At 43.8% G+C, this 20215-nt stretch overlaps 2 protein-coding genes across 2 annotated transcripts; both read left to right on the top strand.

Moving 5' to 3' along the window:
- The first annotated feature begins 4632 nt into the window (after positions 1-4632).
- On the top strand, positions 4633-6365 carry LOC125762457 (astacin-like). Its single transcript, XM_049424565.1, has 4 exons — positions 4633-4767; positions 4836-5015; positions 5078-5395; positions 5465-6365. Exons 1-4 carry the CDS (start codon positions 4662-4664, stop codon positions 5695-5697), a joined length of 837 nt encoding a protein of 278 aa, XP_049280522.1. The 5' UTR covers positions 4633-4661; the 3' UTR covers positions 5698-6365.
- A 1419-nt stretch (positions 6366-7784) lies between these two features.
- On the top strand, positions 7785-12924 carry LOC125774948 (zinc metalloproteinase nas-36-like). Its single transcript, XM_049445321.1, has 8 exons — positions 7785-7928; positions 7991-8170; positions 8233-8550; positions 8619-8837; positions 11480-11656; positions 11715-11909; positions 11972-12289; positions 12362-12924. Exons 1-8 carry the CDS (start codon positions 7823-7825, stop codon positions 12592-12594), a joined length of 1746 nt encoding a protein of 581 aa, XP_049301278.1. The 5' UTR covers positions 7785-7822; the 3' UTR covers positions 12595-12924.
- The last annotated feature ends 7291 nt before the right edge of the window (positions 12925-20215 follow it).

The raw sequence follows: 20215 nt of genomic DNA, 5'->3' as shown, positions 1-20215 counted from the left end.
TTGTACGCACTAGACGGAAATGTTTACCCTGGCAATAATTAGTAAATTCTTCACCCGAAAAAGGTGGCACGTTGAAAAACGCCTTGAAAGCGTCTGCTATTGTTTTGTTTGCATTAGTGGTTTTCATCTCGATGACAGAAAGGAATCGGCTGTAATAGTCAACAACGACCAGAAATGTGGCACATTCTGTCGCCGAAAAGAAGTCTATTGCCAGTTCTTGCCATGCCCTATCGGGCATCTCTTTCCGCTGCATGGGTTCCAGAGGATTTTGTTGGCTCACCATAGCACAGCCAGCGCATTCTTGTATCCACTCTTGCACGTCTCGATCCATATACGGCCACCAGATTTTATCTCGTAAATTTTTCTTCATCGCCACCACTCCAGGATGACCACGATGTGCAATTTCTAGTGCTCGCTGGCGTAAAGTTTCTGGCAGAATGATGCGATCATTCCTTACAGTTATACCTTTGATTATCCCTAACTCGCTGGCGAATGCTTGGTATCTCAACAGAGTTGCTGGCCATGTTTTAGTCTCAATAGCCTTGGCTACCGCTTTTAATGTCTAGTAGATACCCGTTTGTTGTTTGATTTCCTCTAATGTAATGGCTAGCTGTTCCGTAGTGATTTCACATACGTAGTGTTCGGTAGCCTCGTCAAAAGGCGTACTGCCAGGTGGACACAATCTGGAAAGGATGTCCGAGATATTGTCGGACCCTGGGATATGTACCACTTTAAAGTCATACGGCTGTAGTCGCAATGCCCATCCTTTCGCTCTGGAGCAAGCCCGCTTCCCTTCTTGATGTTTGCCACCAAAGATGTACTCTAGAGTCTTGTGATCCGTAAACACCGTGAAGCGTTTTCCGAAAAGATAGTAGTGGAGTTTTTTTACGGCCCACACGACTGCCAGAGCTTCTCGCTGGGTTTGTGGATACACTCTTTCCGTTTTCGTAAGCCCCTTTGAGGCAAAGGTGATGATCCTTGATTGATGTCGACTATTCCTCTGGGTCAATACCGCCCTACGGCTGATGCGTCTACGTATAGTTCCGTTACATCATTCGGATCAAAGAACCCCAGCCGGTGGACCGTGCTTGCTAATTCTTTACGGAGATCGTTGAATGCCTTCTGTTGATCCATCCCAAACGATCTCGCTTCTCCTCTTATAAAGCATCGCAAAGCTTCCGTTTTTGATGACAGATTGGGGATAAACTGGCCAACAAAGTTGACTAATCCTAGAAAACTCCGAACTTCTTCCTTCGTTTCAGGTAGTCTAAAGTTTTGTATGGCCAGGATTTTATCTTCCGTAGGACTTATGCCCTGTGCATTGATCTTAAAGCCCAATGTTTGAAGTTCCGGAACGTTGAATACGCATTTGTCATTGTTAAGCAATGCGTTATTTTCTTTTAGTATAGCAAGTACCTTGCGTAGTCGTGTGTTATGCTCCAAATGCGTCGTTCCCCACACCACGATGTCATCAATATAAATTAGCACCCCATCTACATCGGCAAGCATTTCACACATAATCCTTTGAAAAATCTCTGGGGTGCAATTAATACCAAACATAAGTCTTTTAAATTGCATTAGACCTTTCCCAGTCATGATCGTGGTAATCTTCCTTGAGTCTGGATGTAGTTCGACATGATAGTAGGCTGATGTTATATCCAATTTAGAAAATATCACTGCTCCTTTAAGTTTGTTAAGCAACGTATCAATTATAGGGAGTGGATAGTGCTCACGTTGAATAGCTGTGTTTGGATAACGCATGTTGATACATATCCGGATATCGTCAGTCCCTTTAGAAACCACTACCATTGGGGATATCCAACTTGCTGGACCGATAACCGGTTCAATAATATCCTTATCCAGCATTTCTTGAAGTTTCCGCTCAACCTTCTGCTCCATCGCGAACGGAATACGAAGGTATGCAAGCTTCTTTGGGGTCACTTTGTGGTCAATGCATAGCTTTAGCAGTGTGTTCGGGAACTTCGGAAATGGTTCTTTTTTGTGTCCGATATTATTGACTTCCAACCCGACTTTCAACACCTTAAGCTCTTCTGCCGTTCTTTTGCTAAGCAGACTTCTCTGCGCTCCCTTTATGACGAAGAATTCCGCATATGTTTTGGGTTTGCTCTCGTTGATGGATATAAAAGCCTCAAAAATGGTCAAAACTTGCAGTGGTTCTTGAGTCGCGTATGCTGTGATCTGCCGGTCACAGAAATTAGTTCACACTTGTTCCGTGATTGTATTGATCATAGCCCCCGAATCGATTAAAAATTCCACTGCAAGTTGATCAATAAACCCCATAATCATTCCGTTATTATAATTTGTGCTAAAAAAAAGAATCAAATGTTAGGCGAGTGGCTGTTCATTATTATAATTATTTCATTGATACCATATTCCTTCCAACTGCTATTAGTGTTCATTATTATTTTAGTATAAGAAATATACTATGTAGATATAGAAAAATAACAAGAGGAAACAAGAGAAAAAAAACAACGTCATTCTACCTTGGGTGATGCGCAGTTCTTACGATATCCACAAAGCCTCCCTTGCTCTGCAACATCCCCGTCATCGAGCAAGGCGTTGGCAACTTCCGATCTTTTCCAAGAAAACCGACTCGTTCTTGGTGTGTATCGATTGCCTGCACCCTTCCTTGCGAAATGTCCCAGTTTTCCGCATCTGTTACATGTCGAATTCCGTGCGACACAGTTTTTAAAATCGCTCTGGTGTCTTTCTGAACCATAACGGCTGCATTCTTGAGATGTACGGTTAACCTTTTGCGAGGAATAATTTCATTGTGATGTCGTCTTCTTGTTCGTGTTTCGATTGATCCATGCCACTACTGCATCTTCTTGTCGTATTGGGTGTGCTTTCTCTTTTTGCTTTAGTATCACCTCTCGATTTATGGCTTAGTTGATCAGACTGTCAAGGTTCATTGTGCCTTCGATACCTTTGTCGCGTACCCTTTCATCGCTTGCCCCTACCGTTATTTGATGTAAGATTTCTTTTTCTTCACGATCTTTAAAGTCGCAACAAGCAGCCTGCGTACGTAATCTCAACATATAACGATTGAAGGTTCCCCGTGTTTTTGGGATAGCGATCGGAAAATCTCCAACTCCACCCGCTCATTTCGCTTCTCTACAAAGAATGCGTTGAGGCGTTTGACGGCGTTGTCGTACTCAGGAGTTTCTTGGGGAGCCATTGGTACTTTAGGAGGCTCCGGGTGTATTTCCCTCGTTACCGGCGCAAGATGGTGGTAAATCCGTTGTAAGCCTCTACCGCCCTTTGCAAGCATGAAAAGAAGCTTCTCGTGCTGTGATTCCAACTGCTTCAACTCTATTACGATCTCGCATGCCCGGTGCCATTCCTCCCATTCTCTACGTAGTCCTGATGTGTCAACAGCGTCATTTAACGGTTCCAACGGAAAGTTCTGCTTATTGTCCATCTGTTAGTGAAAGCACAATTATTAATGTATGCTTCTTACTTAAAATATGCTACTTGATCTAACCACCCTGAAGGAATTTTATGAACCACTATTTTGCGAGGTTTTTTTGCGTTATGTCTTTGCAAGTTATCTAAACCACTATCAACCTTTAATTTTCTTTTTAATCGGCTAATTTATATAGCCATGGATCAGTCTTTCTTAATGTGCACTGCGGTGCTCAACTGGACTAGTATTTGTTCTTTCCTTTGAGTGTGCGCTGCGGAGTATTACCGGTCTCGCATTTTTTTGTTTCTTAGTGTGCGCTACGGTGTTGCTACCGGACTCGCTTTTTTCTTTCTCTTTTCTTCTCTTTTTTAATGTGCGTTGCGGTATTGCTACCGGACTCGCGTTTGTTCCTTCTCTTTATTCTTTCTTTCCTTCTCTTTATTCTTTTTTTCCCTGTGTGTGTGCCTTACACCACGCCACATATAGATGAGTTCATTACATTTATTTACTCTGGTCTCAGATTTCGTCCTATACACAAAACACGGTTTCCAAGAAATGCGACAAGAAATCGTATGGAAGTCACTGCAATTCTTCGCTTGCAAACACATATAACTCGCTAAATTAAACGGATTCTTTTCACACTCACCGTCGATCCTACCGGCTGCGCCAAATTGTAGAGTTCTCTTTATTCGTATTCGTTATTACACGGTTATTGATCCTCTCGTGGCGACCGTTGCCATCCAACTGCCGCTAATCCTACATTCCCCCAAGTCCGTCGTTTACAGCCTGCTCTCAAAGAGTCGGCTTAATGTTACTCGAGTTTACCTTCTATAATCCAATACTCCACACTTGAATTTGGAAAAACAACCTTTTTGACGACAAAGAAGATGCTTCCTTATTTTAGCATAACAAGTTTTCAGTTCTGTGCATTGTTTCGTTGAATGTGTGATAACAAGTGACATGGAAATTGGTAAGACCCGCAGTCTTTACTGGCAAACTACAAAACCGAACGTATGGAAACGGAAACCGTCTTGAGATAACACAAATGCACTTTTGCATTTGCTGATCGTATAAGCGAGATTGCAGGTTCGTTTGAATTCGTTACAATTTTTGACCCTTTTTTGTTATTTCGGATGGTTGGATTCCAGTAACAAATTTCGTATATAAACCACCGCTTGAACGAGGAATATGCATCAGCAACAGTTTAGCTTGCGTAGAGGAAAACTACAAGGCAATGGAACTGTTGAAGTACCTCATAATCGTGGCGATGGCTATTTTCCTCATACAACTTAGTGTCGGGTTAAATCCTTTGGACTTTACTAAACCAAGCAAGGAAGTTGGTAAGTAGCTTCAAAGTAGTTAGCTTATACAATAAATATTACACAAAACACTATTTACATTCATTTAGGAAAACGTCTGCGATTGAAAAAGTTGCCAGGATATCCGCATGAGTACGGCTTTGGCTACTACTATCAAGGAGATATTCTTCTGAGACCGGGCAAAAAAAACCGATTTGCCATTACTAGTTCAACGAACTACGATGTATGGCCCAATGCCACAGTGCCTTATGAGATCGAGGCCGACTTCAGTGAGTAGAAGAACCAACTAGCACTGGACCTCCTAAATGCATTATTTACTTTGAATTTGTAGCTGATGAAGAAACAGAAACTCTTCTGGCGGCATTTGCACAGTTTGAGAGTAGCACCTGCGTTCGGTTTGTGCAGCGCACAGATGAGTCGGAGTATGTGACGATCAAGAATAACGGAGAAGGATGCTATTCTTATGTTGGACGAGATTCCGATCCGGCCTACAACACGCTCAATCTGCAGACACCCGGTTGTATGAATAGCGTCAGTACGCCAGTGCACGAATTGATGCATGCCATTGGATTCATGCATGAACAGTCCCGTCCTGATCGTGATACTTACATTCAATTCTTCCCCCAAAACTTGGCGCCAAAGTATCAAAGTATGAATCTGTTGAAGCTTCAGTGCATATTACAATACTAACAATAATTCTTCATTATTTGTTTTCCAGATGCTAATTTTATAAACACCAACTTTGCAATATATAATGGATCTAGTACAACCTACGGCCAGCCATACGATTTTGTCAGTGTGATGCACTATTCACGCTTTGCCGCTGCTGCCACATCGATCTTTCCGGTGCTGGTAAAGAGGAACGATACCCAGGCTGAATTAGGTAATGATGATGGACTGTCGGCTGGTGATGTGGCACAGGTCATGGCCCGTTATTGCCCGGATGATTGATGAGAAACAATTGATTTGCACGGCACGAAATAAACTTAACTACAAGGTTGCAATTCATTCAAACCTTTGTATCGTTAATTACCACTGATGGTGTTCATTGTCACGGATATTGCGGTTCCGCTTTTCATCATTCACCAACGCTGCATTGAGGGAAGAATGTTACCCGCGTCCTATAGGTGTCCCAACACCACGACAACGTGTTCCATCCCCAAGCTCCATTCCTAGCAACAGCAAAACGCCTGATAATACCACTTCGCATTGGCGCAAACCAATTTACGCATCTACATATGGGTGCTAACGATGTACAAAAACTCACTAATTCGGAGTCATACTTTCCACTGAACGAACGCATCGATTCTTCACATTTTATGGTCCCGACTCTTCAATTCAATTTTCTTATTTTATGCTCCCGACTCTTCAATGGGTCGATTAATACTCATCGCACAACTCATAGAGCTCGTCACTATAGCGGCTCCTCCATTTTCTTTCCAAAATAGCCAAAAATCCCTATTCGTATCTTCCTCTCGATCACTGCTGAAAAGGTATCGCCTCTTTTGGACAGACTTTCTTGTTTCAGCGGCCTATGTGAGCCCTGAAAATATACAGATTCTTTATGATGCCAGCTTCGATCGTCGCGACAGGTGTTTCGCACGGAGAAGAATCGTCAGACTTCAAAAACACCAAATGTTAACTCAACATCAATGTTTTTGTCAGTGCTGACCGTTTACCCGAGATAGGTGCAATTTTAGACGGCTTTGCCTATCTGTACGTCTCCTCTGCGAAAGTCGGGATTTGGAGGATTTGTCAGGAGGATAACTACAGCCGACTGAGAAGGCTGCAGACCCGACTCTAGCAGGACAAGAGGCGCAGCTTCGAAGAATCGGATGAGCAACTGATGCAGCATATATAACTATGGACAACAGCATAAACAGTGAAATCCGAAGGGGTGTTATGTTCGTACACTTTATTGTATTGTGTTTCGCCGGTAACGGACCCGACGTGGCCAGACCCTGGTGGTGAGCTAAGAGAGCGTGATGTGCGTTCGTACGTACTTATATATACTAACTTAGTTCTAAAATCTTATACTAATACATGTATACCTTAACTACGCTATAAATTACAGGGTGGCTCGCATCACAGGGGAATGAACCACACGTTTATACAGACGTAGACACGCAGAGGAGCACAGTGAGCTCGTTGGTTGGATCAGGTGGAGTTGAACCTGTCGGAGATCAGATGCAGCCGTGGGTGGAGAACTCCAGCCCTAGACTGAGTTTACTGGAAACCTGGGCAGGCCAACAAGTAAAAGATGATGATATTTTTTTTTGACAATAGCAGCTCACTTAGATATACAGTCTTTAAAGGTTTAACTGCCATATAGATACTTTTATAATTATAAAGGAAAGAGTAATGGTCGTTTTGTGGGTCTAGGAAACACAGAAGTAACAATTCATTTCGACCAAATTTACCTAAATCCTCTATGTCAAAATTTCCCCAAAATTGTAAGGGGTGAATATGATATTGGTGAACATATTGCAGACAAAAAAGCTTAAACGCGAGCTTGGTTTGCTCTTTGGTTTGCTCTCAACACCACGCTTCACTTTTCAGGCTACATTTAGAAGCTTAAGCAGACAAGAAAGTATACCTTCCACAGTTCATTTTGTAACTTTCGAACAATTTCGAACCAGATGAGTTCCTTACCCCCGATACCAAAACTCTGCAATGAATTTAATGCCAAAGCTCTTAGTAACGTTTCAAATGCTTCCTTTATTCCTTTATATCTAAGAAAGCAGCTAGTACACTCTGCTTTTGTTCCATACATTTTTCCCAGTTAGCCAATGCCAGATGTTCTGTCCTATATATCTTTCCATGTACCCATAAACCGCATAGTTTTGTAAATTTAACTCACCATTTTTCTCTTTACACATTCCTTTTGCCTACAAGTCCACTGCCAATTATTACTTGTGAAGCTATCGCAAAGTATTGATGAATGCTTTTGTTCGATATTTGTTACAATTTTTGGGCTTTTTTATTGTTTCGGATGGTTGGATTAATGTAACAAATTTCGTATATAAACCGCCGCAGCAACAGTTCAGCTTGCCTAGAGGAAAACTACAACAAGGCAATGGAATTGTTGAACTACCTCATAATCGTGGCGGTGGCTATTTGCTTTGTGCAACTTAGTGTCGGGTTAAATTCCTTGGACTACACCAAGCCAAGCAAGGAAGTTGGTAAGTAGCTTCAAAGCAGTACACAATAAATACTACAAAAATCACTACTTACATTCATTTAGGAAAACGTCTGCGAATGAAGAAGTTGCCAGGATATCCGCATGAGTACGGGTTTGGCTTCTACTATCAAGGAGATATTCTTCTGAGACCGGGCGAAAAAAGTCGCATTGCCATTACCCGTCCAACGAACTACGATGTATGGCCCAATGCCACAGTGCCCTATGAAATTTTTGCCTTCTTCAGTGAGTAAAAGAACCAACTAGAACTTGAACTCCTAAACGCATTATTTACTTTGAATTTGTAGCTGATGAAGAAAGAGCAACTCTTAACAAGGCATTTGCACAGTTTGAAGAGAAGACCTGCGTTCGGTTTGTACCGCGCACAGAGGAGTTGCAGTATGTGACGATCACTACTTACGGAGAAGGATGCTATTCCAATATAGGACGAAACTCCAATCCGGAATATAACATGCTGAATCTGCAGACACCCGGTTGTATGGGAACAGTTCGTACGCCAGTGCACGAAATGATGCACACGCTCGGATTCCTGCACGAACAGTCCCGTCGCGATCGGGATCGTTACATTCAGTTCTTCCCCCAAAACTTGGCGCCGGAATATCAAAGTATGGAACTGCTTAAAATTTAGTAATTTTACAACGTTACCAATAATTCTTCATTATTTGTTTTCCAGATGCTAAATTTATAAACACTAACTATGCAATATATAACGGATCTAGTACTACTTACGGCGTGCCATACAACTATGGTAGTGTGATGCACTATTCACGCTTTGCCGGTGCAGCTACAGCGATCTTTCCGGTGCTGGTTAGAAGGGATAACGCCTCAGCTGAATTAGGTAATAATTACGGACTGTCGGATGGTGATGTGGCACAAATCAAGGCGCGGTATTGCCCGGATGATTAATGAGAAACAATTGATTTGTACGACATGAAATAAAGTTAACTACACGATTTGCAATTCATTGAATCCCTTTAGAAGCTTTTATTGGAAAACGCACTATTTCACGAACAACTGCATAGTTCGTTGAAGTTCTGTTGTGGATGAAGGACCCAATCGATTTTCAGTGTCTGTGGGTTTGCAAGTGAGAAAATGGCGAAAATCTTGAGATCTGAGAATATCAGATGCATCGGACACCTTGATCCGACATTGCATATAAGCAATGTTCGAGCATCAGCATAAAACCGGATAACCTTGGAACAACATACAGCAATGTACTAAGGGTCAAACTGCCAACCTTCCTTGGCAACCGGAGATCCTTCAAGCCGAGTAACAAAATATCAGTCTTTCACCAAGCCGGGACGGATCTCTCTCGATAAAATAAGTTTTTCATTTCAGTTGTATTTAAGTTTACCAAATTTTAGTTTGTTTGAGTTTTATTATTTATTATTATTATTTATTTATTCGTCAACGGACTCATGAAGCCCACTCGACAGCGTTCACAACATATAAATGACGATTTAAGACATTAGGAATCCGAGGTAGCGCGTTGGATATTAATGTTGTCGACGAAAGTCGCAGTTGTCATGCCTGGCTCGAACGCATCGGAAACATCGTTAAAATTACGACACATGATCAGGAAAGGGTCGGATGATCCAAACACAATGCGCCGATTTTCCACCGCCAGCAAGGATCGCGTCCGGAGAGAACGGGCCGGAACGTAAAGGTTGATGGACGAGAGTAGTGTAGCAGAGTCAACGTGGCCATTCATTAGACCCGCTACGAACCATCTCCTAGCGTTCAGCAACCTTTCCTCGAGGGGCGATAGGCCAAGCAGCAAACACCTGGTCCGATAGTCCAGTTGGCGATCCCAGGAACGCAAGGCGAAGCGCGTAAATTTGCGCTGGATGGACTCGAGTCGTGCAAGTGGCCGAGCTGCCGTAGGCCACCAAACGACATTGGCGTACTCCAGTACCGATCGGACGAGCGAACAGTACAACATTTTAGCGCAAACAGGGTCACGGAGCTCGCGGGTAAGGTTAACAACCAGACCGACCAAACGATTTCCCCTAGCGACAGCGTGTTCGAGCTGATCATTGAAGGATAGTCTCGAATCTAGAAGAACACCAAGATCTTTGATGCACTGCTTTCGTTCGAGTTTGAGGCCATCAATTTCGTATGCGAATGTTGCCGGGGCTTTTAAACGGCTGAACGTTATCACACTGCACTTCGCGGCACATATTGCCAAAGCGTTACGCGCACACCAGGAGTTAAACTGCTTGAGCGAATCCCGGAGAACAGAGTGATCATCAGAACAGCGAATCGCACGAAACAGTTTCGCATCGTCAGCGTACCAAAGGTGGTTGTTGGATGGCAGGATCGTTGTAACATCATTGACGAAGATAGTACACAGCAAAAAGTTCAGCTTGGCCAGCAGGATGCGATGTGATACGCTATCAAACGCAGCTTTGATATCAGTATAAACGGCATCAACTTGAACACTTTCATCGATCGAGCGGTGGCAATAATTTACAAGTTCCAATAAATTGGTCGTTGTTGATTGTTTAGGCATGAAGCCATGCTGGGTCGTACTGATGTAATTACGAGCGGGGGCTAGTAGCGGCTCACAAACCTGTAGCTCGAACACTTTAGCGCAAGCACAAAGTGACGTGATGCCGCGATAGTTAGCTGCGTCAGATTTACACCCCTTTTGTAGATAGGGACCATCCAGGAATTCTTCCATAACGAAGGATATCCACACAGCGTTTAAGTATGATCGCAGGTATGCCGTCCGGTCCCAGAGCGTATGACGATTTGAGGCGTGCAATCGCGGTTGCAACACTTTCCGCGTTAATGACAGGCAAAGCTGGACAAAAGGCCCTGGACAAAAGGCCCAAAAGGACAATCCGCGAAACGTGTAGCAAATAGCTCGCACATCTCGTAAGGTGTAGTCGCGAGGGTCCCACCGTAAGTTATGGTGCTCGGAAGGCCAGATGAATTACGTTTATTGTTAACAAAATTCCAGAAGAACCGTGGGTTACGGTGCAGGTTGAATTGGACACGGTATAAATGTCTTCGGTAGCATGACCTATTATAGCGCCGATAGAGCGAGTGCATGGTATTGTAATGCTGCCTTGATGTTGCAGAATGCCGCGCACGTAGATTCCGATAGGTTACACGTTTAGCTTTTTTCAGAGCCCGTAAAGTACGATCACCCCACGGTGGTCCACCGGGTGGTAGCTGCAGAGGCACGTCAAATAATTTGTTGAATATCTTTCTTGAATTTGGAAAAACAACCTTTTTGACAAAGAAGATGCTTCCTTATTTTAGTATAACATGTTTTCAGTTCTGTGCATTGTTTCGTTGAACGTGTGATAACAAGTGACATGGAAATTGGTAAGACCCGCAGTCTTTACTGACAAACTACAAAACCGAACGTATGGAAACGGAAACCGTCTTGAGATAACACAAATGCACTTTTGCATTTGCTGATCGTATAAGCGAGATTGCTAGTTCGTTTGAATTCGTTACAATTTTCAACTCTTTTGTATTGTTTCGGATGGTTGAAATGTAGCAAGAAATTTCGTATATAAGCCGAAAGTCGAAGGGGTAATATCCATCAGCAACAGTTCAGTTTGCGTGGTGGATTATCCTACAACAAAGCAATGGAACTGTTGAAGTACCTCATAATCGTGGCGATGGCTATTTGCCTCATACAACTTAGTGTCGGGAAAAAAACCTTGGACTACACCAAGCCGAGCAAGGAAGTTGGTAAGTAGCTTGCGAAATTGAAACCAATTGGGTATGTCAAGTACTACGTAAAACACTACTTACATTCATTTAGGAAATCGTCTGCGATTGAAGAAGTTGCCAGGATATCCGCATGAGTACGGATTTGGCTACTACTATCAAGGAGATATCCTTCTGAGACCGGGCAAAAAGAACCGATTTGCCGTTACTAGCCCAACGAACTACGATGTATGGCCCAATGCCACAGTGCCCTATGAGATCGAGGCCGACTTCAGTGAGTAGAAGAACCAACTAGCACTGGACCTCTTAAATGCATTATTTACTTTGAATTTGTAGCTGATGAAGAAAGAGCAACTCTTAACAAGGCATTTGCACAGTTTGAAGAGAAGACATGCGTTCGGTTTGTGCAGCGCACAGAGGAGTTGGAGTATGTGACGATCACGAATAACAGAGAAGGATGCTATTCTTATGTTGGACGAAATTCCGATCCGGCCTATAACACGCTCAATCTTCAAACACCCAGTTGTATGGATAACGTCGGTACACCGGTGCACGAACTGATGCATACGCTCGGATTCATGCACGAACAGTCCCGTCGCGATCGGGATACTTACATTCAGTTCTTCCCCCAAAACTTGGCGCCGAAATATCAAGGTACGAAATTGTTGAGGATTTAGTTAATTTTACAACATTATCAATAATAATTCTTCATTATTTGTTTTCCAGATGCTGATTTTATAAACACCAACTTTGCAATATATAATGAATCTAGTACAACCTACGGCCAGCCTTACGATTTTGTTAGTGTGATGCACTATTCACGCTTTGCCGCTGCTGCTACATTCTTTTTTCCGGTGCTGGTAAGAAGAGTTAATCCCGCAGTTGAATTGGGTAATGATGATGGACTGTCGGTTGGTGATGTGGCACAGGTCAAGGCCCGCTATTGCCCGGTCGAATAATAAGAATCAACTGATTTGAATAAGAAACAACGACATGAAATAAATTTAACTATACGATTTGCAATTCATTCAAACGTTTCGGTTGCATTTATTGGAAATATGTACATAAACTGTTATAGCGAAAAACATTCAAAACATTCTGTACTGTATAAATGTGATTCTGACCGCGTTTGTTCGCATCGAATTCGCTTATAAAGTCGCTTTCCGCGCTCTGGATCGGTCCGTTACCATCACTGCTCCCGTCTGCTTGAGACTCGAGATCGGTCAGAACACGTGTTCATTCTAATCATCCTTGAGTAACGCCATAAACACAGCTGTTTAATGTTTGTATCGTTATTATCATCCGTTATTAGTCCACCCTTGGGCTCAACATAGATCGGTTGAGGCAAGGTGATATGGCGAGACACTTCGAGATCGCACTTGGGGGAGCGATGACGGAGGACACCATCTTCGAGGCAAGACCCGACTCTTGCAGGACAAAAAGTGCAAAGTTTGAAGGGTCAGATGAGCAATTGATTCAGCAGCTATCACAGTCGGGGGAAACTCATAAGTTCTACAGGATGTTGCATGTGTCATGAATCGGTTTTACTCCCATGATCTCACGGGGTTTTAAGGCAAGGGGATGAACTCTCCTATTTGCTGTTTAATCTGCTACTTCTGCTACTTTAGTACGATCGTAACTTCGGACAAAAACATAAGCAACGAAATCCGAAGACGGATTTGTTCAGGGAAATCGTGACTACTACGTGCCTGCGATACAGAAGACGCCAGAAACATACTAAATGCACGATATATCTATCGCACACTAATACGTCCGGCAGTGCGCTACGGGTAGTCATGCTAGCCATTTTCGAACCTTTCATACAAGCCATTTTCGAAAGGCGAGTCATAAGGACTATCTTTGACAATGTGTGCCAGCAGCGCGTGTGAGTACGGAGATTGGGCCACTAGCTAGCTGAGCTGTTTGGTGGTGCAGATACCCTGACGGTTGCCAAATACGAAGGGATACGATGGCTGAGACACGTGATGAGGATGTTGGATGTGTGTCCATCCCTAAACTGAGTTTCGTGGAAGCGGATTAGCGACCAGGTCTTTTCATCATGACGTGCTCAACCTTGACCAGGACAAAAAGAAGAAACCAATGACATGTCACCAGCGTATGGCAGGACCTGGATTGACTTACAGAAGATGGTATTCGCAGTTTCCACCTCTCTAGCGTTAGGTTGAACAGTAGACAGACTGGTAGACAGCCCAGTCAATCACTTTTTTTTCCTCACCATATTTTTAACCTCACCTCTTCCGTATCTCATGTCCCTATCCAATGCCTTTCTAACACTTGATCAATGACCAACTTTCCTAGTATTCCTTTTGACCATGAGGTTGTCCTTGATGCTTTAGCTAAGCTTGAACCTTCTTCTACTTCCGTGTCAAATGGTTTCTAACTCACCTATCGTTAACGGCCAAACCCAGGCCAGGTCACGCGAAGGAGAGGCCTTCCGAGTCCCTAGTTTAACCGTAAAACAGGATAGTTGAGTTTCTGACCAAAAAGGGGTTACTGACGCCAATTGTTCATTGAACTTCTCGCCAGTGTTCTCGGTACGTGGGAACCTTTGCTGCAGAAGTGGAACAATCCGGCAATAGCAACTTTTCGGATGGGTCAGAAGACTCGGATGAGATTCAACGCAAAAACCTAAGGAGAGATCAAGAAACCGGAAGTCGAGACGTTCTCCATTCAAGTTCTGAATTAAATTTAATTTTATTAACAAATTTCTTTGCCTTATATACTAAGAATGTTTGAAAGTGTTTGTGTATTAATTATGCGTATACGCCTACGCATTGCGGTGGTATTAGTAAGTTAGATCGGGTTGGTCTTTTCCTATTTTCTTCTATGTTCATGCTAAATAAACACATGGCTAGGATCTGTTTTGGTGCCTTATCCTAAACATTTTAGTTTTATTGCACCCAACATTGAAAGCAGCTCATTGTGCTGCAAATGCATTCCTTTCCCAAGCTGTTTATTGTACTTGAGACGGTTGTTTAAGTTTCCCATAGACCTCCTTCGCATGACCTACGCGATGCATGATTTATTTACCAATTGTTATAGATGGTATCGTGAAACCGACCTTTCCAAAATTCTCTGTTTATTTCGGTCTAGCTCAGCGATCCCATGCGATAAGTTACAATTTTTAAACAAATATTCAAATCTAACGTTGCGACCGCAACACCTATGCAAATGATTTATTTATATGTAAGTACATGCTTGTTCCCTATTTTAGTATTGATAAGCTCAGCTGTTTTTTATTCACGTTTTTAGTTTGATAAGCGCGTGTTTCTTCCACAAGGTTCACCGGAAGGCTTCCTTTTTGCACTGACGTTAGTTTTCTTTTTTGACGTTTCAGCGTTTCTAACGTCAGACGTCCGCGTGACGTCTGAGTCAATTCAAAAACTTCGTTATAGCGTCTGTCGCTGACGGAAATTATGTCCTTTTTAGGAACCGCTGTCCGCGCTCAAAAAAGGTCCCTAGCTTAGGAGAATAGTAGCAGGAGAGCGGACTTAGCCGCTCTCAACGTAAAAATAAGCTAGGAGACTAAGCTTACCTCTCTCGCATCGCTTCACCGTGAAGCGATGAGTGAGAGGGAAGTTAAGCGTCTCTGTCTGTCTCGCTTGCTCCTGCAGGCGCAGACAGATAATGCAAGGACAATGCGGGGATCGGCGCGAAAAATCCTCCCCAAAATTATTAAATTTATTAGGCAAATAAGGAAATAATTGAGGAAATAGCTACAGGAAATTAGAGGAAATTACAGGAATTACAGGAAATTAGGAAATTGTTACAGGAATTAATAATATAAATAAGAAGTAGGGCGAAAGGATAAAGGGTGAATAAAGGGTTGAGAAACGCGAGGAAAACATGGTTATGCGTCGCCGTCAAGGAAATGTATCGCTTATGTATCGCTAAGGCAGCATGTACGAAAAAAGGGGGCTACGGGGAGGTAGCCCTAAATAAACAAGCTTTCTCACAACCGGAACAAAAAGCCTTTTTATTTCGGTTGGCCGCGGATAAAATTAGTTTAGTTTCTACCTTCTCTCACCCTCGGTCGGAGTTTGATACTCCGGTCCGAGAGCTCAACACGGGTTTATCGCCCTGCTGTGCTGGGAACATGGGTGGCTCCAGAGAGGAAGGTAGTACTTGCTAACGTTCCAAGGCACGAGAAAGTTTCCCGCCACGAGGTAACCGGAGGACCCCATTCCCGGTCGAAGGAAGGAAGACGCCAAGCGCCGAAGAGAACCGGAGGACCCCATTCCCGGTTGGAAGGAGGACGAGAGAGGGCCACCCACCTCTAGCAGACCGGAGGACCGCATTCCCGGCTGAAGGAAGGACGAGAGTAGGCCACCCGCCTCGAGCAGACCGGAGGACGTTCATTCCCGGTCGAAGGAAGGAAGGAAGACGCTAAGTGGTGAAGAGAACCGGAGGACCCCATTCCCGGTTGGAAGGAGGACGAGAGAGGGCCACCCGCCTCTAGCAGACCGGAGGACCGCATTCCCGGCTGAAGGAAGGACGAGAGTAGGCCACCCGCCTCGAGCAGACCGAAGGACGTTCATTCCCGGTCGAAGGAAGGAAGGAGAGGGGCAACCGCCCTGTGGAAACCGGAGGACGTTATTCCCGGTCAGCGAGAGGAAGGAGAGGGGCAACCGCCCTGTGGAAACCGGAGGACGTTATTCCCGGTCAGCGAAAGGAAGGAGAGGGGCAACCGCCCTGTGGAAACCGGAGGACGTTATTCCCGGTCAGCGAAAGGAAGGAGAGGGGCAACCGCTCTGTGGAACCGGAGGACGTTATTCCCGGTCAGCGAAAGGAAGGAGAGGGGCAACCGCCCTGTGGAAACCGGAGGACGTTATTCCCGGTCAGCGAAAGGAAGGAGAGGGGCAACCGCCCTGTGGAAACCGGAGGACGTTATTCCCGGTCAGCGAAAGGAAGGAGAGGGGCAACCGCCCTGTGAAGACCGGAGGACGCTCATTCCCGGTCGGAAGGTATAGTGATAGTGAAGTGCAACGGTTCCAGCGGCAGCAGCAACAGTGGTGCCTAAAACGGCTTAAAAAAAAAAAAAATAGTGCGACGGTTCCAGCGGCAGCAGCAACAGTGGTGCCTAAAACGGCTTAAGAAAAAAAATAGTGCGACGGTTCCAGCGGCAGCAGCAACAGTGGTGCCTAAAACGGCTTAAGAAAAAAAAAATAGTGCGACGGTTCCAGCGGCAGCAGTAACAGTGGTTAAGCCTAAACCGGCTTAAAAGAGTGCATCAGCAGCGGTGGCAGCAGCAGCAGCAACCGGAGCGGTAGCAGCGGCAGCATCAGCAGCCGAAGCAGTAGCAGCAACTGCAGTAGTAGCAGCACAACAAGAAGCGACGAACCCGCAAACAAACCGTGAGTAAAATGGCAAACACTAAAGAAAAAATTACCAAATTTGAGGAGGAAGTAGGGAGTGATGTGTGCGAAATGAGAAAAGAAATAGAGAGGTTGAAAAGGGAATATAAGGACTTATCCGAAAAACATGAAGAAACGAAACGCGAATCGCAAGAAAAACAGACCAAATTAGTCACGCAATTAGCGGAAAAAGAGGCAGAATCTAAGAAATTGCGCAAGGAAAAGGGACAGAAACGTGAATTGCAAGATGGAAGTGCTACAGTCGCAAGCGCATCGACAAGCAACTCAAGCCCTGCTTCCGAATTGCTCATAAAGGGATTGGTCGATGCTTTAAACGAGCGGTCTAAAAGAGATTCCTTAATGGAGCTTCCTGAATTTAATGGTGATTTTAAGAAATGGAACCATTTCAAATCAGTGTTTTATAAAACAAGTGAAGAGGCTAAATTTTCAGATTTGGAAAATCTAAATCGTCTGCAAAAGGCTCTGAAGGGAGATGCCCTGGAATGCGTGAGTGGTTTGATGCTCGATGCGCAAAACATCGAAGGAATTTTACAGCGATTAGAGAAGGAATTTGGTACGCCTGATTTGATATACAGTGCGTTATTAAAAGAATTGCTAGCAGTAGAGAACCCAACGATGCAGAAGCCGAAAAGTTTTATAACGTTTATGCATGCGTTAAACAACCTGGTCATAAACATGAACACTATAGGAGAGCCAGAATATTTAAACGACCAACGTCTTTTAAAGGACTTGGAAAATAAGATTCCCACTAATTTAAAACACAAGTGGTACAATCATATCTTGGCAGACAACGAGAATTATGGTAGAAGCAAGCTTAGGACTCTCGAGGATTTTGCTAAGTGGCTTAAGCTCACCGAAAATTTAGCTATTATGCTAACAGCGGATGTTGCTAATGATGTTGTGAATTCACAATCGCATCAGCACAACCAACAGTTAGGTCATAGGAATTTTCGTGCTCAACCACGACAACAGTTCCAAGTGAATATCCAATCGCAACCAAGGCGTAGAATGGGTTGCTTGATTTGTGGCCAAAATCATAGGACGACAGAATGTTTTCAATTTCAAAACATGTCGGTCGAACGAAGATGGGAAACGGTTAGGCGGTTGCGCATTTGCACAAACTGTTGCAACCAGTCGAATCATGACGCCCAAAATTGTTTTCTGCCACCACAATGTCGGCAATACGGATGTAGAGCGAGACATCATACCCTATTACATAGAGCAACTCCTACTGGCTTAAGACAGGTTGAGAATGTTAATACTCACCACGGTTCTGATTTGCCTGAGTTATATTTTCAAATCATCCCAGTAACGCTTCGTCATAAGAATAGGGAGGTCGATACATTCGCGTTCATGGATACGGGTTCATCTGCGAGCTTAATACATCGTGAGCTCAAAGAAGAGTTGCAGGTAAATGGATCTCCACGACCATTTTCGCTAGCTTGGACTAACGGATCAATACAAGATGAGCCGGAAAGTGAAACCATCTCGATCCTAGTTAAGGATCAGGATGGGAAATTTATAAACCTTAATGGATTAAGGACAGTAGAATCCATGGTGCTGCCAAAACAAACGGTTGACGGAAAGGAATTAAGAAGAAAATATCGCCATTTGAGAGGCATCAATTTACAAAGCTATCGTGATGGAGCTCCGAAGCTAATTATCGGAGTGCCACATGCGCATCTAATGTGCGCATTGCAAACCAGAACTGGGCGAGCAGGCGCACCGATAGCAATTCAAACCCACTTGGGATGGGTATTGTTAGGAACAAATGATCTTAATAGCAAACAAGCAAAACTCTTTTCTCTAATCGAAGCAAAAAATGCTAACAAGGACATAGCGAATATGATGAGAAATTACTTCTCAACGGAAGATTTTGGTGTCAAATTGGGTTGTAAGATACCGCAGCCCAAGGACGAAGAAAGGGCGAAACAAATAATGGAGAAAACGTTGAAGAAAACTGGAACCGGTTACGAGATAGGGCTCCTGTGGAAAACGGAAGACGTCAGTCTACCCGAAAGCTATGGCCAAGCTTTAAGGCGACTCCAAAGCCTAGAAAGAAAATTGGCACGAGATGAAATGCTAAAAAAATGGTACCATGAGGAAATAGACGCATACTGCAAAAAGGGTTACGCGCGTCCAATAAGTCAGAGTGAGGTAAATAGCGATGAGTTTAATCCCAAGATCAATTATATACCACACTTTGCTGTAGTAAACTACAACAAACCCGTGCCTAAACCGAGGTTGGTTTTCGATGCAGCCGCAAAAAATAATGGAATATCCTTAAACTCGCAATTATTGTCAGGGCCAGATGCAGTCGCATCTCTATTCGGCATTCTAATACGATTCAGAGAGGGACGCATTGGTATATCAGGTGACATCAAGGAGATGTTTCACCAAGTGAAAATCCGGCAAGATGATCGCTGCGCGCAACGTTTTTTGTACAGACGCGAGCCGTTCATGAAACCGGAAATTTATGAAATGCGGGTTATGACCTTTGGAGCGACCTGTTCCCCAGCATGCGCCCAATACGTCAAAAATGAAAATGCATCGCTCTTTCAAAATCAGTACCCTTCAGCGGTAGTCGCAATCATTCACAATCACTACGTGGATGACTATTTAGACAGTTTCGATAATGAGGATACCGCGGTAAACAGAACCCGACAGGTAATTGAAATCCACGATAAAGCTAATTTTTTCATTAGAAACTTCATATCGAATTCAAATGAAGTGTTGAAAAGTCTGCCACCGGGAAGAGTGAGCGAGAACACATTGATCAAAATAGGCGAGAAAGATGCAAATTTCGACAAAATACTTGGCCAATGGTGGGATAGGGAAGAAGATGCATTAAAATACGTGCCGAAAGGATTATATGAATTAGGAGGAGAAGTTACAAAAAGGATGTTGCTTTCTAACATAATGAAGATTTATGATCCCCTAGGACTTATTGCGAATTACATAATAGAGTCGAAGATTTTGATGCAGGATATTTGGAAGCAAGGGCTCGATTGGGATGCCAAACTACCCAGAAATTTAGCAGACCGATGGCAGGAGTGGGTAGAAAGGATGAAGGGTATAGAGAACATAAAAATTCCGCGTTGCTATTCAGTAGCGGAAGATGTTGCAAAAAGAGAATTGCACGTTTTCGTAGACGCATCAGAAAAGGCGTTCTCGGCGGTTGTCT

Source organism: Anopheles funestus, chromosome 2RL, assembly GCF_943734845.2.
Source record: "Anopheles funestus chromosome 2RL, idAnoFuneDA-416_04, whole genome shotgun sequence".
Classification (NCBI taxonomy): domain Eukaryota; kingdom Metazoa; phylum Arthropoda; class Insecta; order Diptera; family Culicidae; genus Anopheles; species Anopheles funestus.
This window is presented reverse-complemented; position numbering and strand designations above follow the sequence as displayed.

Coding starts and splice junctions, on each gene's coding strand:
- LOC125762457 (XM_049424565.1), top strand. CDS start 4,662: ATGGAACTGTTGAAGTACCTCATAATCGTGGCGATGGCTATTTTCCTC. Junction 4,768..4,835: donor TAAACCAAGCAAGGAAGTTG/GTAAGTAGCTTC, acceptor ACATTCATTTAG/GAAAACGTCTGCGATTGAAA. Junction 5,016..5,077: donor TGAGATCGAGGCCGACTTCA/GTGAGTAGAAGA, acceptor TTGAATTTGTAG/CTGATGAAGAAACAGAAACT.
- LOC125774948 (XM_049445321.1), top strand. CDS start 7,823: ATGGAATTGTTGAACTACCTCATAATCGTGGCGGTGGCTATTTGCTTT. Junction 8,838..11,479: donor ACAAATCAAGGCGCGGTATT/GCCCGGATGATT, acceptor TTCGTATATAAG/CCGAAAGTCGAAGGGGTAAT. Junction 11,657..11,714: donor CAAGCCGAGCAAGGAAGTTG/GTAAGTAGCTTG, acceptor CGTAAAACACTA/CTTACATTCATTTAGGAAAT.